Source organism: Hypanus sabinus, chromosome 8 (genome assembly GCF_030144855.1).
Source record: "Hypanus sabinus isolate sHypSab1 chromosome 8, sHypSab1.hap1, whole genome shotgun sequence".
Taxonomy (NCBI): Eukaryota; Metazoa; Chordata; class Chondrichthyes; order Myliobatiformes; family Dasyatidae; genus Hypanus; species Hypanus sabinus.
This window is the reverse complement of record NC_082713.1, coordinates 165,841,751-165,859,855: the sequence shown is the minus strand read 5'-3', so window position 1 is coordinate 165,859,855 and position 18,105 is coordinate 165,841,751. Positions and strand designations below refer to the sequence as shown.

The window sequence follows — 18,105 nt, the reverse complement described above, 5'->3', positions numbered from 1 at the left end:
ACGTGGGTGGTGCAGGTCGATCGGAGGTGACAGTTTACAAGGTTTCAGCATGGACTAGATGGGCTGAAGGCCCTGCTTCCCTATGACTACTGTTACGTTCCCGTGACATGTGACAGTGGTGTTGAAGCTATACTGCACTGAAGGTAGTGGTCTTGTGATGGTGGAGTGACGTCATTTTCCCGCCAGTAGAGGTCATGTGACGGGTTGTTTTTTTTTAGATAAAAGGAGGACCCCTCCCTGTGAGGAGGGGCAGTTTGTGGCTGGATTTGCCGGTTTGACTCCATGCCATTGCGTGGTTCAATACTATGATGCAGTTTGGTTGAAAGATGGAGTTTTATTTAATGCCTAAAGTTTAAAAGGTCATTGCCGGCAGTTTCTTTATAATACTGCCAGTTAAAGAACAGTGGAGAGTGAAGATCGGAGTTTGGGAGTTAAAAGATCGAGGAAAGTCGATTTCAACGGTGAAACAGGTTCAACCTTGTTTGATCCTCATTCGGAAGGAATTCATTGGCTGTCCCCCTGGTAACCCCTGTGATTAGCAGAAAGGGTTTGGGTACAGTTTTGTCAAGGAAAGGTCAGTGCCTTTAAGCCGTTACATTTTCATCTTCATAACTTCTCTGTGGAAAAAGTATAGTTCGACTGGGAACCGCAGCGACAGGATGTGAAAGAGAATTTGAATCGTCTAAAAAGTCTCTCCTTTAATGGACTGTAAGCATTTTGAACTTTTGCAGTACTACTTTGAAGAACTGTTTTTGCAACATCGCTTTAAGAACTGTTTAAGCTTCATTGCTTTAAGAACTGTTTAAGCTGCCGCACAGCAGCTGACTTCCGGTTACATGTTAGTGGTTTGTTCACTTTTGGGGGGGTTTGTTTTTCAGTGTTTAATAAATGTTTTATTTGTTATAAAAACCCCTGCCTCACTTATATATTTATTGTTGCTGAATCCGTAACACTACTGTATCTTTCAAATGGCATATTATACCAGAATAAAAAGCAACACACACTTTTAAATTTTTCATACAGCAGAACTCGCTCAGAAATATTAACTTTTTATTCATATAAACACAATGTAAAGCAAGTGTTTTAACTTCAGTTTTGAGATTACAAGCTCATTTAAATTACATGCATAACCCAAATTACCTGTAGAATACAACAGTCTTCAAAGAACCTGTACAATTAAACAGCCAGAACCAATCCACATCTGGAAACCATCTCTGTTTGCATTACCATACAATTCAACCCATTAGAGCCTAAATACTGGATTCATTATTAAATAGGGTTTTGTCATAACACCAACTTGGTCAGGAGCCAAATAAACACAATACCCTAGATGAAATTTCCTTGTTGTTAGGTCTAAAACTGAAAAGCTATTATCTTTCCCAAATTACCCAAACTTTTTCAAAAGATAATTTTTGTTTAACAAATACACAAGAAAATGTCAAATCTTATTAGCAAATTCCCAACATGATAAACTCAGTCATGACTGAAGTATTTTTGAAAACACTAATTCAATGGCAATTTAATTAGAGAGATACCCCCCCAAAAATATTGTTTCAAACACCATTTAGTTTCAGGTAACCCCAGGCACATGATCACTGACCAGGAATACAATCTGCACATTGATTCAGCACTTAGCCTATTGAATAAGAATAAAAAAAACTTTACTGATACACTTGGTTAAAAACAAATCGTAGTTTCAAGTAGTTAACGCAATATAAAATCATGAAAAGATTGTTTAATATTTTGAAATCTCCAACAGTAATTAAAGAACCTGATCCCACATCTGAAATTTTTAAAGTTTTAAGACTTAAAAAGTTAGAAGTTGTCTTCCACGTGAATGCACAAGACTTACATACATCTGACACCTTCAGGGAGAAATTATCACCAGCTACTCTGATCATTTTTGTATTTCAATGAGGAACATCCCAGAAAGGCAATAGCTAAAGAGTCAGGCAAAGCAAATGATAATTTCATTGTTTTTGTATATGCGGACACTGGATTTTGTCCAACTGACTTCTTCAGTTAATACATGTAGTGCAGCCCATCTATACTTCTTGCTGCAGAATCCAGGTCAGCATTAATCCAAGTCTGTAGCTCCAATAAACTGAACAGCTTCACTGTTTCAAGTCAGTGGGAGTTAAAATGGTCTGTAACATTGTACCTAGTGTACTGTCTGCCTATCTTCACACATTCAGTCCCTTTCCAGATAAAAGAGGGTGCTATTATCCTCTACTTCAGTCACTGGTCAATTACACCCCAGCTTCTTCAATGTGATCCTCTGAGAGGGCCATAACCTTGTCGCAGGGTTTGGAGGCTTGTGTGCCTCAATGACCCGCAGAGCTGCGTTGGCTGGAGTCAGGGCTTTTTGCCTTGCCTATTAGTAGGGTCACTCATGCCAAACAGGTCAAAGGTACAGGCCAGACTAAGAATGGTCCACTGGTCAACTAGCCTCCAGATTCAGGAGCTCAGCCCAGAGCCAACAACCCTGATTGATTAAACAAAATTAAGGAAACAGCAATGAAGAATCTTTCTACATCTGAGTGTGACAGTATTCCTGAGTCTCCACCCGGGACTTGCATGAGTGACAGGAGTGAAAACTGAGAGGAAGTTACTAAGATGATGAAGGAAGCTGTGAATACCATCAGAAATGAAGGACCTACACTGCTGCCCTAAATACCAGTGCCGTAATGGTCAGTAAGTCTTCAATACGATGGTCCCTATCGTTTGATCAATTACTTTTGACAAGTTTTATTTTACTTGATTTGAAGTGGCATTGCTTGCGAGATTAAGCAACCCATCACCTTCCTAATATTACGACAACCCTTTTCTTCTACTGTATATTTACACAGACATAAAGCAGATAACTTTAAACTGGAAGACTACTAATCAGCTGGAGTCAGGAGATGGAGTGTGACTGAACTACATTTCAAAAGTTTAATTAAAATGATTTGAAATAAAACTCTGTTTGGCTATAATTTACATGCCAGAAGATGCAGCATTATACATTTGCACTTAACAACTCCAGTTGTGGGAAGAGTCCTTTCTCATTTCTTGCCAATTTGGCAGTACAGGATCATGGAGAAGATTAGGCCAAACAGCTGCAGAAAATCAGAGCAGATTTAACATTAGAAAATAATGTCCTGAGAACTTTTTAAATACTTTTTTAAAAATGCACACAAATTTTACCTACCTCAATCACTGCCAGTCCAAAGGCAATGCCAACTATTATAAGAAGATTGGCTTTGAAGGCATCTGTCATCAAAACAACACATGACTGGAAGGGGTTGAGGGTAAACAAAACACAAGAATTAATGTTGGATATTTGAGCTCAATCAATTAACAAATCATAAAACATAGGAGTAGAATTAGGCTATTCAGCCCATCGAGTCTGCTCAAACGCTCTCATACAATAGCCTAATCATCCTTGGAACTGTTCTCATGAAGTTCCCCCAGACCTCTCCAATGCCAGCACATCCTTTCTTAGATATAAATATTGTCACAATACTCCACGTGAGGCCTCACCAGTGCCTATTAAAGCCTCAACATTACATCCCTGCTTTTATTTCTAATCCTCTTGAAATTAATGCTAACATCGTGTTTGTCTTCCTAACCACTGACTTAACCTTAAGATGATAAAATCCTCTGGCGTTACAGGAAAGATAACGGCGTGGATAGAGGAATGGCTGACAGGTAGGAGGCAGTGAGTGGGAATAAAGGGGGCCTTTTCTGGTGCTGCTGGTGATCAGTGGTGTTTATCAGGGGTCAGTATTGGACCACAATTTTTCACATTGTTTGTGAGTTAAATAATGGAACTGATGGCTTTATTGCAAAGTTTGCAGATGACAGGAAGATAGGTGGAGGGTTAGGTAGTGCTGAAGAAGCACTGTGATTGTGGCAGGACTTAGACAAATTGGAAGAATGGGCAAAAAGTGGCAGATGGAATATAGTGTTGGGAAATGTATGATAATGCATTTTGATAAAAGAAACAATAGTGCAGATTATCTAAATTATTATTATTATTATTCAAACATCAGAGGTACAGAGGGACTTAGGTGTCCTCATGCAAGGCTCCCAGAAGGTTAATTTACAGGTTGAGTCTCTTGTAACGGCAGCAAATGCAATGTTGGCATTTATTTCAAGGGGAGTAGAATATAAAAGCAAGGAAATAATGTTGAGGCTTTCTAAGACACATCAGGCTGCAGTTGGACTATTGCCAACAGTTATGGGCTCCATATCTCAAAGGATGTGTTGTCATTGAAGAGAATCCAGTGGAGGTTCACAGATGATTCCAGGAATGAGGGGGTTAACATATGAGGAATGTTCGACAGCTTTAGGCCTGTACTCATTGGAAATTAGGAAGGTGGGGTCTCTCAATGAAACATACTGAATGTTGAAAGGACTAGATAGGGTGGATGTGTAGAGGATGTGTCCTGCATTGGGGGTATCCAGAACCAGAGGGCACAGCCTCAAAATTGAGTGGCAACCGTTTAGAACAAAGGTAAGGAGGAATTTCTTTTAGCCAGAGAGTGGTGAATCTGTGGAATTCGTTACCATGTGCGCCTGTGGAGGCAAAGTCATTGGTATACTTCAGGCAGAGGTTGATAGATTCTTGATTAGTCAGGACATGAAGGGGTATGGGGAGAAGGCAGGAGATTGGGGCTGAGAGGGAAATGAATCAACCATGATGAAATGGCGTAGCAAACTTGATGGGCCAAATAACTTAATTCTGCTTCTAGATTTTATGGTCTTATGATTGGGGATTCCTTGCTTCCACTCCAGTCATGTCTCAATATTCCATCATCTATGTGTCTCAACTAAGAATTTCTTAACCCACCCTATTGCAGGGGTTTGCAACCCCTCGGTTAATGGTAGAGGCCTATGGCATAAAAAGCCATAGAACTCCTGCCCTAATATATCTGCCTCTACCACCACCCCTAGCAGGGAATTCCATGCACTTACCACTCTCCCTGTTAAAAATAACTTGCCTCTGGCATCACTCCTATACTTTCCTCAAATCACCTTATGCCTCCCCCTCCATTGGATTGGCAGGGGAAACCTTGTATTAGACCGAGGGCTCCAACCTGGGGCGCTTTACGGAAGCAGCCAAACTTCACAAGCAAAACGCAACATGCGTTCATTGTTTAGCACGTGACTACAGCTGAACCTCTCTACTGCTCAAAATGAAGGCAACAGTCGATTTACCTTGGCCCAAACCGATCTGCCACCTGCCATAGTACACTGAGATTTGTCCTGATCAGTACAGTCACAGGATGCTGGAATAGTTGTCCAATCTTGGTAGCCTTGCAGAAGACCACAACATTTATACTGTAAAAAGAAATTTTAAAAAGCAATTGCTTCAATCTTTGTCACGAATATTGTTTGAGAACAGATCAAAGGACATACAGTATTTTATACACAAACACGGAAAAGCCTGCGGATGCTGGAAGTCCAGAGCACACACACAAAATGCTGGAGGAACTCAGCTGACTAGGCAACACCCATGGAAAAGACTAATGACCAGTGCACACGCAGCATCATTAAAGACCCATCCCATCCCAGATGGGATCTCCTGACTTCTGGTAGGAGATGCAGAAACATCTTAACCAAGACAGTAAAAGAGTAGGGTGGCACAGTACCAGCGACCCGGGTTCAATTCCTGCCACTGCCTGTAAGGAGTTTGTATGCTCTCCGTATGGCCATGAGTATTACCTCTGGGTGCTCCAGTTTCCTCCCCGAGTCCAAAGACGTACCAGTTGATAGGTTAATTGGTCATTGTAAATTGTCCTGTGATTAGGCTGGGATTAAACTAGGGAATCACCGGGAGGCACAGTTTGAAGGACCAAAAAGGCCTACTAAGTGCTGTGTGTCAATCAATCAATAAATAAAATAATAAATCAATCACAAAATAAATAAATAAATAAATAAATAGATAAATGTTCTTGGCAAATTTTTTTCTCCAGAAGTGCTTTGCCATTACCTTCTTCTGGGCAGAGTCTTTTGAAGACAGGTGACCCCAGCCATTATCAATACTCTTCAGAGATTGTATGCCTGGCGTCAGTGGTCACATGACCAGGACTTGTGATATGCACCAGCAGCTCATATAGCCATCCACCATCTGCTACAATGGCTTCACCTGACCCCGATCCGGGGGGGAGGGGGGGCCTAAGCAGGTGCTACACCTTGCCCCAGGGTGAGCTGCAGGCTAGCAGAGGGAAGGACAGAATGTCTTACACCTCCTTTGGTAGAGATGTATCTCCATCCCACCAACCCACCAGACTTGAAATTTACCTCTCAAATGATTTTCTGTAGAAAAGAACTACTGCAAATTTAGGAACAGGTTTACCTGTTTCTGTAATGCTTCCATGTCTTTCTTGAAATCCTCTGATTGATTATCCAGCGGGCCTATCCCTTTAAACTTTTCCTTCAATGTTGATTCAATCTGGAAAAACAATATACCAAATATTTAATTAATCTTTACTACATCATACTGGAATCTATTCACACTGCAATTACTTTTTTTGAAATAAACAGAGAAAATATTACCTGTGATTTATACACCACACCTAAAACACCAGCAGCTATCTGAATGATCAGAATAAGGAGCAGTCCGATGAAGAACTAGAAAGTGAAAGAGAATGTTGGATAATATAAAATCAGAGTAACATTCATGGGCAAATGCAATCCAAACACTATATGTAACATTCATCACATAAATCATTGCTTTTGCCTGCTCCTGGTAGCATTTTCTCAGATCTTTTTCCAATTCCAGCATAATTTTACTGTCTAAAACTCCAGGAAGATAATTATTTGTTTTGAAAAATGTAAGCTTTATTAATTTTTCCAAATTACTCATCAACATTCACATCTTTTTTTTTGCCTGTGTCAGCATTTTAATTCTTAAATGAAATGTTGACAGCACTTTCCTGACTCTTAGCATGGCATCTGATCCAGCGCAGTGTGTGGTTTGGGCTGGCGCATCATAACTAAAGCCACGCTAGTGGCTATACTTTAGAACGAGTTTGAGGGGATTTAGTTTTTTTTTTAAAGTTATTGAGATACAGTGCAAAACAGGCCGTTCTGGCCCTTCGAGCTGCCCAACAGCAACCTCCCAATTTAATCCTGCTCTAATCACAGGGCCACTTACATTCACCAATTAACCTACCAAATCGTAGGTCTTTGGGCTGTGAGAGGAATCCGAGAACCCAGAGGAAACCCACGTGGTCACAAGTGTTATCAACTCCCTAACAGGCAGCGGAGGGAATTGAACCCTGGTGCTGTATTGTAAAGCGTAGTGCTAACTACCACACTGCTGTGCCACTCATCAAAGACCCGCAAATTTCTACAATGGTACCATGGAGAGCATTCTAACTGGTTGGTGCCACCATACTAGGCAGGGATTCAATGCATAAGATCAACAAGAGGTTGCAGAGGCTTGTAGACCCAGCCAGCTCCATCACAGGCACAAATTGAGGATATCTTCCAGTGACATGCCTCAAGAAGGCAGTATCCATCATTAAAAGCCCTCACCATCTGGGAGGTACCAATCGGGAAGTAGACGAGCCTGCAGACTGGCACTCAACTTTTCAGGATCAGCTTCTTCACCTCTCCCAGCCCGTGAACCTCTGATCAGTCCGTGAAGTTTACAATTCCTCTTTTGCACTTTTTCCCCCCTCTTTATTGTAACTTATAATAATTTGTTTTGCCTGCTCTGAAATGTGGCCACTAAACAACAAATTTCATAATGTTTGTCAATGATAATAAACCCTCTTCTCATTCTTTTTAGTGAATTGTGAACTTCTACTGGTTAAAAGTTCACACTGCACAATGAACAATTTTGCTCCATGGATACGAAGCACAAAGTAAAACTACTATCTTCTGCAAAGTAGTGGATTTGGCCCAGTCCATTACGGGTAAAGCCCTTCCAGCTGCTGAGCAGCATCCATCATCAGTGACCCTCACCACCCAGAACATGTTCTCTTCTCGTTGCTGCTGTTAAAAAGGTACAGAAGAATCAGGACCCACACCACCAGGTGCAGGAACAGTTGCTAACCCTCAAAGGGGATAACTTTGCTCAACTTCACTGAAACTTTCCCACAACCTATGGACACACATTCAAGGACTCTTCATTTCATGTTCTTGATACTTATTGCTTATTTATTTATTTATTATTATTGTTTCTCCTTTTTTCCTTTTTGCATTTGCACAATGTGTTGTCTTCTACACACCAGTTGAATGCCCTCATTAGGCAGCCTTTCACTGACTCCATCAAATATTCTATAGATCTGTTGAGTATGCCACAAGAAAATTAATCTCAGGGTTATATATGTTGATATCTATGTACTTTGATAAGATCTACTTTGGACTTCAATGTAAGCTGACAGCAGGGAGTTATACTACTGGTTCCATAACAATCTGTATGGCAATGCAAGGCTTCCTAATGTGCACAAATGGCACGTGATGCAGAGGTCTGCTCACTAGGATGCCACTGGCCAACATTTTTAAGTTAATGATGAGCTGTCAGCTCCATGCTCAAGTTCACAGAGCTACAACTCAGTGGCCTCTTTATTAGGTACAGAAGACCGATGTGGTCTTTGCTGCTTAAGCCTGGTGGGTCCAGGACAGGTTCAACATGGAGTGCACTCAGAGATGTTCATCTGCACACCACTGTTGTAATGTGTGGTTATTTGAATTACTGTAACCCTCCTGTCAGTTTGATCCAGTCTGACCATTCTCCCCTGACCTCTTCCATTAATCGTGTGGTATTTTCGCCCACAGAACTCCCTCCCACTCACTGGATTTTTACTTTTGTTTTTTCACACAATTCTCTGTAAACTCTAGCTACTGTTGAGCATGAAAATCCCAGGAGATCAGCAGCTTCTGAGATACTCAAACTACCCCTTCAGCAACTATCAGTCATTCCACAGTCAAAGTTACTTAGAACACATTTCTTCCCCAGTCTGATGTTTGGTCTGAACAACAACTTAATCTTCTGACCATATCTGCATGCTTTTATGCATGGAGTTGCTGAAACATGATCGGCTGATTAGATATTTTCATTAACGAGCCAAATAAAGTGGCCACTGCGTGTAAATCTTCAGAATTTAGAGAGTAGCTTTAGATTCTCAGTTACTGAATAATGAGGTTTTTTTTTTGCTTTCCAATTCAGTGAAAAGCCTGAACTCCACTCTGCATAGGATCAGTAACAACAGTCAGGAAATCCACTGTTGTAATGTGAACAAAGTCACCAGGGAGACCTGAAGCTAGTGGATGCAGAATTTTCTTTTCAACGAAAACAAGCAGCAGGCATCGTGTTGAGACACTTTTTGAGGAAGAAGCCTGTTTGACCCAATACTACATGACATTTGACATGCTGAAGATCAAAGGACAATTCCATAGTTACAATGTATCTACAATGCTTCCTTTGAAGTACATATAATTTCCATACCTCCTTCACGCACCCACACACCAGACACCCAAAATGAATATTACTCACCACTGTCTGGTTTTTCAATTAACTGCTGTCCACAGCTTCAGGAAACTGTTGTCCAGGGCTGCATTTTTAAATCTACAATCCATGTTCAGGTCTGAAGGTAGGTTAATGTTTGCTATATACCCCAATCCAGAATACGCCCTAACTCCGCCAAATACAGAAAAGTGTACACAAAGCAGAATACCGAGCATCGCTATAGTCCCATGGGTGTAGCGCATGTCAAAATATCTTCATATCAGCAGAGGTGATAGGGATAATTTTAACTGTAAAACATAGAACTAAATGGGCAATATCTGATCTAACACTTCCTATTGCATGTTACTATTGATATTGATTTAAATGATCAGTATTACTAACCTACTCTATCACACAAAATTGAAAATTATATCTGACACTTGCTTATACGTATTGTTAAGATTCACAGAAATAAAACCTGTAAATACTTACTAGGAGTAGCATGCACTGGCTTTCTCTGATGGCTCCACAGCACCCAAGAAATCCAAGCACCATGATGATCGCACCGACAGCAATCAAAACATTTACTGCAGTGTAAAACTCTGAAATATCCATCTCACCAATTTGCTGAGAAAAGACACGATGCAAAGTTATAAAATGTACATCAGACAGTTCAACAGTAAAACTTACTTTCACTACAGTTATGCTGTTGAGGCATATAATAGTTCACTGGACTGTATACTGTTTCTTAGTAATACAGCAGAAAAAATCTGAAATCTCAATAATAATGAAATCGTAAACTGCTTCTGGATTTAGCAGAGAGCTGCTAAACTTCAGAGCATCATTTTCAAAAGGTTACTTCACCTTGAGTCAATGTGTCACAGAATTTATTTCACCCATAATATCCTCCATCATGAAACAGGAAGATACCTTAAAGTGCCCCTTCCTGGGCAGGTCATTTTACCAAAAGTAAAAAAAAAATAAATTTAAATAGGTGCTCCAGAAACTGGTCTCCAGATCTAGAGCACCAGGTGATGGGAACAACATGTAGACCCAACAGTAGAGATCATGGGCTTTGATCTCCCTCAAAGATAATTAATTTCATCCACACAAGGATTGGAGAGTGCAATACCTGCTCCCAAAGTAGTACAAAGGTGGGGAGTTCAAGAAATGTGAAGTGGAAGTGTGGCTCCCAAACCATAGAACATGTTAGCTTAGTCTACTACTACAGAAACTATCTTACAAATCTATTCATCAACAAGAGTGGTAGTAACTATTACAATTATAATAGTAACTGAGTGTTACTATTTCAGAGGACCTGTCCTGGACCCAGCACGTAAATGCAATTACAAAGAAAGCAAGGCAGCACCTCTGCTTCCTTAGGAGTCTGCCGAGATATGGCATGACATCAAAAGCTTTGACAAACTTCTATAGATGTGACATGGATAGTGTATTGACTGGCTGTATCACGGTCTGGTATAAAAACACCTGTGCTTTTGAACAGAAAATCCTGCAGAAAAGTATTGGATTAGACCCAGTGCATCACAGGAAGAGCCCTCCCCACCATTAAGCAGACCTACATGAAACACTACTGTAGGAAAGCAGCACCCATCATCAGAGATCCCCACCACCCAGGCCGTGCTCTTTTCTCACTGCTGCCATCAGGTAGAAGGGTACAGGAGCCTCAGGACTCGCACCACCAGGTTCAAGAACAGTTACTACCCCACAACCATCAGGCCCTTGAACAAAAGGGGATAACCACACTCACTTGCTCATCCATTGAGATGTTCCCACAACCAATGATCACCCTTCAAGGACTCTTTATCTTGTTATCTCATGTTCTTGTTATTTATTGCTATTTATTTATATTTGCATTTACACAGTTTGTTGTCTTCTGCACTCTGGTTGATCTTTCACCAATCCTGTTATAGTTACTATTCTATGCTGAGTATGCCCGCAGTAAAATGAATCTCAGGGCTGTATGACGGGACATACATGTACTCTGTTAATAAATTTTACTTTGAACTTTTTTTTTTAAATGGATTGCTAAACTATGTATCCCATTACAAGCTTTCCCAGTTACACAATAGGAGTATAAAACAAATCAAACCACAACATATTCATGGATGATATACATCAATTGCCCTACATGCCGTAACGTTTTTGTTTACAACATTCAGTGAAGTGCAAGATGAGCCTTGCATGAATGCAATCAATAAAGAACAAACTATTGCCTTTCAGAACAAGATAATTTATTTTAAATTTGGGACACTGCACATTGGTCAATGCACTAACATTCTTAACGACTTCATGCATTAGTGTTAAACACAAGAAACACCGCATATGCAGGAAATAAAATCATAAAATGCTGCAGGAACTCAGCAGGTGAGGCAGTGTCTATGGAAGAGTAAACAGTCAACGTTTCGGGCCAAGACCCTTCTTCAGGACCAAGAAGGAAGGGGGAAGACACCAGAATAAAAAGATGAGGGGAGAAGAAACAGGCTCACTGGAAGGTGATAGGTCGAAGTCAAGTGGGTGGGAAAGGTCAAGGGCTGGAGAAGAAAGAATCTGATACGAGAGGAGAGTGCGCCAGAGGAGAAAGGGGAGGAGGGGACCCAGGGAAAAGTGATAGGCAGGTGAGATGTAAAAGGTCAGAGTGGGGAATAGAGGAAGGTGGGGGGGGGGGGGGGGGGGGCTAGGATTTGATCTCCGGAAGGAGAAATCGATACTCGTACCATCAGGTTGGAGGCTACCCAGATGGAATATGGCCAAGTCAGGGTCCAGAATTCAATCCAATTGAGAAATTGTGGCAGGACTTGAAAAGGGCTGTTCCCTCCTGATCCCCATACAATCTGACAGAGCTTGTGCAGTTTTGTACAGGATAGGAGAACACTGCAGTGTCCAGATGTGCAAAGCTGATAAAAACCTATCTACACAAACTCAACGCTGTAACTGCTATCACAGGTACATCTACTAAATACTGACTTGAAGGGGGTGAATACTTACGCATTTAATTATTTTGTGTTTTATATTTGTAATTAGTTTAGATCTCTTTGTAGTGATCTATTTTCACTTTGACACAATAATCCTCTTCCGTTGATCAATGTCAAAAAGCGCCAAATTAAAAATCCACTGTGATTCAATGTTGTAATACAATAAAAGGTGAGGACTTCCAAGGGGGTGGGGGTGAATAGTTTTTATAAGCACTGTATCCACTGTGTACATCACTAATTTTTCCCCAATATATAAATTGCAGCATCAGCTACTGCAGGGGTTCCCAAACTGGAATCCACGGACCTCTAGCTTAATGGTATTGGTCCAAGGTTTAAAAAATGGTTAAGGGCCTCTGGGATAAAAGGAGAGGTTGGACCAACTTGGGCTGTTTGCCCTGCAGCCTCAGAGACTGAGAAAAGATCAGATAAAAGTTTCTAAATTTATGAGAGACATACATAGATAGGGTTAGCAGCCAGAAATTTTCTCCTGGGCTAAATATGACAAATAGAAGAGGGTATAACTTTAGGCTTTGAGATGGAATTTAAAAGGAGATGTGAGGAGTAAGATTTTATTTATTTATTTTTACGCACACGAGTGTGGTAGATGCGTGGAATATGCTGTCAGGGTGGTGGCAGATAGTGGCATTTAAGAAGCCTTAAACTACATACATGAATATGTAGAGAATGGAGAGATATGCATCAGTTTAGTTTGGAATAATGTTTGGCACAGACAGCATGGGCTGAAGGAACTGGTCTTGTTTTGTCCTGATCTATGTTTTAAGGCCCCTCTTAGTCACTGCAAGTAAATATAAATGTATTCCAAATAGGAAATCTGACTAATCGTACCCTGTTGAACGTTTCCCTTCAAAACGGGAACAGTCCTGTTTATCATTAGCCGAGAACAATTAGAGAAAGTCGATAGAGAAAATAGCATCACCTCTTCAAAAGATAGCACAGCAACAACAGCAAAATGCAGCAGAACACTTAAGTACAATTTCATTCTTTTGGCTTACGTTATTATTCTTGAAATACTTTCAGCTAATGGCAAAATCTCATTACCTTCACAGCTTCTTTGCTCACCCGCAGCCATATTGACACTCCAAGTATAATCGAGCCACACAACTGAAAAATACAGATTGAACATCATTAAAATATATTTTTTTTAAAAAGCTTTCATGTTGGTCCTGTTTTAAGTTGGTGATGCGCAATCCAAGGTCTGCGGACTCGACCCTGTCAGCTGTATCACCACCGAAGACTCTCCCCTGACACACCCTTACCTGAAGCAGCACCTTAGCCCCAAAGAACAGTTACTGATTAGCAAAGTATTGCACAGTATACAGGTTTTGGGCTGAAATTAACTGCTCAATTTCAGATCGCATGCTGGGCCACACTCAACAGCCGTCATAAGACCTGGAATGTCTGTGAGCATCAAATATTCCAAGGCAAAAACTATTCAAAATCCCAACTTCAAAATAACCTAATTTCATAAGATAATTAAAACACAAAAAAAGCAGCAGAAGGAGCTAGAAAAGACGGCGCAGAGGTTTTTGCCAACCCGGGCCATTTCTTCCAGTCCGTCTGTGAAACAGCTTATTAATGTTTTCCTTTTCCTTTCCAGGTGGCTGGGGTCCTGTCAGAGTCTGCGATCTACAGCCGCAGCTGAAACTACGGTTCTCCACAAGCGGGTGCTCTGACTCTCCATGCGGCCTGGAAGACCTGCGCCATCGGGACATGGCCCGGTTTCCCGCTGATGTTGCTGACTGACGTCCCGAGAGAGACCGAACCAGAGAGACAGCAGGCGGTGTGCGTTGCTGCTCAAGATGGCGCCCGTACTCGAGTGATCTCTCTCTTTTTGATGGCACGTGAGAGCCCGTTGGTCCTCAATTCGGGGGGACTCAGAGAAGCGAAGCAGAAAATTGTGTCAGCAAAACAGCAAGCTGCTGGTCTCCCGCTCTCCTTATTGAGGGAGCGATGTCCCTTTCCCTCACAACTGACAGGGCCTGTTTGAGACACAGAAGTGTTGGGGTGGACTGTAGTTTTGATGGAATCTAAGTCATGGTCTCTTTGGGGGCTTTGCTATTGCTTGCACGTGAGGGGAAAGGGGGAGGGGATCAGTGTTTTTGCTGGTGCAGGTGGGGGGTGGAGGGTTGATGTGTTTGTTGCTGCTGGTATGTGGGCGAGGTCTCTGGAGTTCTGATGCTTCTGTCATTCATTCTTTGGGTTTTCTTCAGTTGCAGGATGTCTGCAAAGAGTAAGAATTTCAAGTTGTATGCTATGTTACGCCCGTGGCCACCTCCTTTTTGAGAATCGCAAGATCACTATTAAGTCAGGGCAGGAGACCCAGGAAATGAGAGAGAGACACACGCAGATTCCTCAATGTTTGGAATGTGTCCTGGGCCTCCGAGAGACCAAGCCACGGGAAGTGGCCATTGTCTCTTGGAGACGGAATTGTGTATTGAATCCTGTACGATTCATCAAAGCCCCCAGGCAATGAACCGGGGGGGGGGGGGGGGGGGGGGTTGGTGGAGGGATTGCATCATCCCAACCTGATTGACATCTGAGACCCTGTATCAGGGTAAAAGAGGGTCTGGGGAACTGCCCCTCAGACACACCAGAAGAAACACTAGAAATCCTGTAACAGTGTAATAGCGAAAGCCGGTGGAAAGCCACGTGCGTCCTTTTCCATTTGCCTCGGAACTGGTGGGCCTTGCCACAGAAGGACGGCTTTAGCTAACAAGAAAGGAGAAATCAGCCCCAACGACTCTTAAGGATTGGCATCATAAAAGGAATGGACAAGTTTTAATCCGTCTCTCTCTCCAACCAGAAGCTGCAGCTTGAATGAACCGAGTGAATTTTATATTTCCCTCGGACAATACATTATCCCCTAGACAACGATAGAGCTATTTCTTATTGATTATTATTATACCCGCGCTTTTAGATTTAGTATTGATGATGTATATTATCTGTATGTTTGCATTGATATTATTTTTGTGTATTATCATCAATAAATACCATTAAAAATAGTACCATCAGACTTCAACGGACTTCTGTATCTTTGCTGGTAAGTGACCCAGTTACAGGGTACGTAACAACTATGAGAGGTGATTGGTAAGTTCGTGGCCTAAGGTAGAAGGAGTCAATTTTAGAAAACCTAGTACATTTATTTTTCAACATAGTCCCCTCCTACATGTACACACTTAGTCCAGCGGTCGTGGAGCATACGGATCCCTTCTTTGTAGAAGTGGTCCACAGCGGGAGTGATTGATAAGTTCGTGGCCTAAGATAGAAGAAGATGAGTTATACAGCTCTCGTTCCATGCACGTGCAGTTCACCTCTGATTGAAAATGCAGGAAGTTTGAAGTTAATAACTCATCTCCTTCCACCGTATGCTCCACGACCGCTGGACTAAGTGTTTATTATGTAGGAAAAATAGATGTGCTAGGTTTTCTAAAATTGACTCCTTCTACCATTGGCCACGAACTTATGAATCTCCCCTCGTATATACATTCTCTGATATTCAATTGAGCCATTGAACAACATATGTAAATATATTTAAGTTACCTTCTGGAGCCACTAAGCAACGAATTAGCCCATCGGGTCAATGAGTACTAATCCTATATGCCAGTGCAAGGGTTATAGTAAAGTTCAAAGCTCAAATTTATTGTCAGAGTTACTGGATACACACTTTCTTACAGCATTCACAGTAGTACAAAGGAATACAATAGAATCAAAAACTCCCTTTTTTTATGCTATTTTGGCTGACACAGTGGTTAGCACAAAACTTTTACACGACTGGGGTTCAATTCCCGTCGCTGTCTCTACAGAGCTTATACATTCTCCCCATGACTGCTCCAGTTTCCTCCACAGTCGTACCCGTTGGTAGGTTACATCGTCAAAAGCGGATCGACCCGATGCAATGGCACGAGGTACCACGAATTCAATAAAACCATAAAACAAGCGATACTTCATCAAACTTCACTGTGTATTCATAGCATGCTAAGGGGGAATTACAGACTGATCTCCCAAAGAGACAGTCTGGACACTGCCCATCCCCCGAACACAATTCCACACAACTTATTACATTGATCATTACAGGAAATATTACAATTACTCGAGTTAATACAGTTTTAGAATAGTTTTGATCACAAGCTAAGATACAATTAGATGTAAAATCATTATTGGTTAGTTATAATTATTTCTGTCAATACTAGCCTAGTTACAACTTAACTTCTTCAGATTGGCATCTCCCCCTGCCACTTCCCCTTCTCTCAAACGTTCTGTCCCATATTTAGTCATGCCTTGAGATACCCCCTCAGTCATACCATACCCATGTTTAGTTATGCTTAGCACTTTTAGCGAAAAATGCCTAGTGCGTCACCTGTTGCCGGGTATTGTTTCTTTCTGACTGCTCAGTAACATAAGGTTCTCAGTAGCTGGGAATTGCTTGCTCTGGACCGCCCAACCTGGTGGAGCAGGACCGCTAAAGAAGCGTATGCAGCAGAAATCAGACGCACCGCAGAGGCTCAGAGGAAAGATGCCACGCGCAAGGCTCGAGCTACCTCCACTTCCACTGCAGCACCTACCCTCATGTCTCCCACATGTGGGCAAGCTTTCAGAGCCTGGATTGGCCTCACCAGTCACGTCCAGACCCACAGTCACAAACCCTCCACCTGACAGAAGTCGTGGTCATCTTCGACTCCAAAGGACGATCAACAACAACAGTAACATAAGGTACCTATAAGACAATTGATCATAAGCTAATCATACCCCTTAATCCATTCCCCCATCTGCCTAACCCTCTACCTTAGTTTACCTTTCCCTTCATCAACATGGGCATTGTGAACTACCCTGTGATTAAGCTAGCATTAAATCAGGGGACTGCTGGACAGCGTGGCTCACATTGTCAGAAGGGCCTGTTGTATCTCCATAAATAAATAATTAGGTAAATAAACAAAGCTGAACTAAATATGAATTTCTTCAATTTTATTCTGTGTTTTTCAGTCATTTTTTGTTGCCGCTTGAGCGATCTTTTTTGCATGTGGTGGGGTTGATATTTTTCTTTAAATGGATTCCTTGGTTTTTCCTTGTTTCTTGGCTGTCTGTGTGAAGACAAATCTCAGGGTTGCATACTGTACACATTCTTTGATCATAAGTGCACCTGGAATCTTTGCATCAATGCGCAAAAGAAGACAATATGTGCAAATACCAAAAAAAAAAATCAATAAATAATCTTGAATCCATAGGTTGTGGATTCAGTTCAGAGCTGAGGTGAGTGAAGTTATCCATACTGGTTCAGGATCCCGATGGTTGAAGGATAATAACTGTACCTGATCCCGGTGGTAAGGGACACAAGACTCCTGCACATCCTTCCCAATAGCAGCAGCGAGAAGAGAGCATGGCCTGGATGGTGGAGGTCCTTGATGATGGATCCTGCTATCTTGTGGCAGAGCTGCTTGTAGATGCGTTCAATGGTGGGGCAGTATTTGCACATGATGCACTGAACTGTATCCACTACTTTAACCAATTTAACATTATTTAATACTTTAAACTAATTAAGTGACAATTTAAAAGTGTCTTATGAAGAGCTAACTTTCTGACATTTTCCTCTCTCCCTCAATGATTCAGAAATAAGCTTCTTCCCCTCTGCCATCAGATTTCTGAATGGCC

General features: G+C 41.6%; 1 protein-coding gene across 1 annotated transcript in view; it reads right to left on the bottom strand.

Annotated features, from left to right (window-relative positions):
* Positions 1-1,029: 1,029 nt before the first annotated feature.
* Positions 1,030-18,105, bottom strand: part of LOC132398680 (tetraspanin-8-like) — a 36,722-nt gene continuing 19,646 nt past the window's right edge. The window contains exons 2-8 of the mRNA XM_059978442.1: positions 13,498-13,560; positions 9,938-10,072; positions 6,544-6,618; positions 6,344-6,439; positions 5,203-5,325; positions 3,191-3,274; positions 1,030-3,098 (exon numbers count right to left, since the gene is read on the bottom strand). Of these exons, the coding sequence (XP_059834425.1) occupies positions 3,045-3,098; positions 3,191-3,274; positions 5,203-5,325; positions 6,344-6,439; positions 6,544-6,618; positions 9,938-10,072; positions 13,498-13,560 (630 nt within the window). The 3' untranslated portion in view covers positions 1,030-3,044. The remainder of the gene's footprint in view (positions 3,099-3,190; positions 3,275-5,202; positions 5,326-6,343; positions 6,440-6,543; positions 6,619-9,937; positions 10,073-13,497; positions 13,561-18,105) is intronic.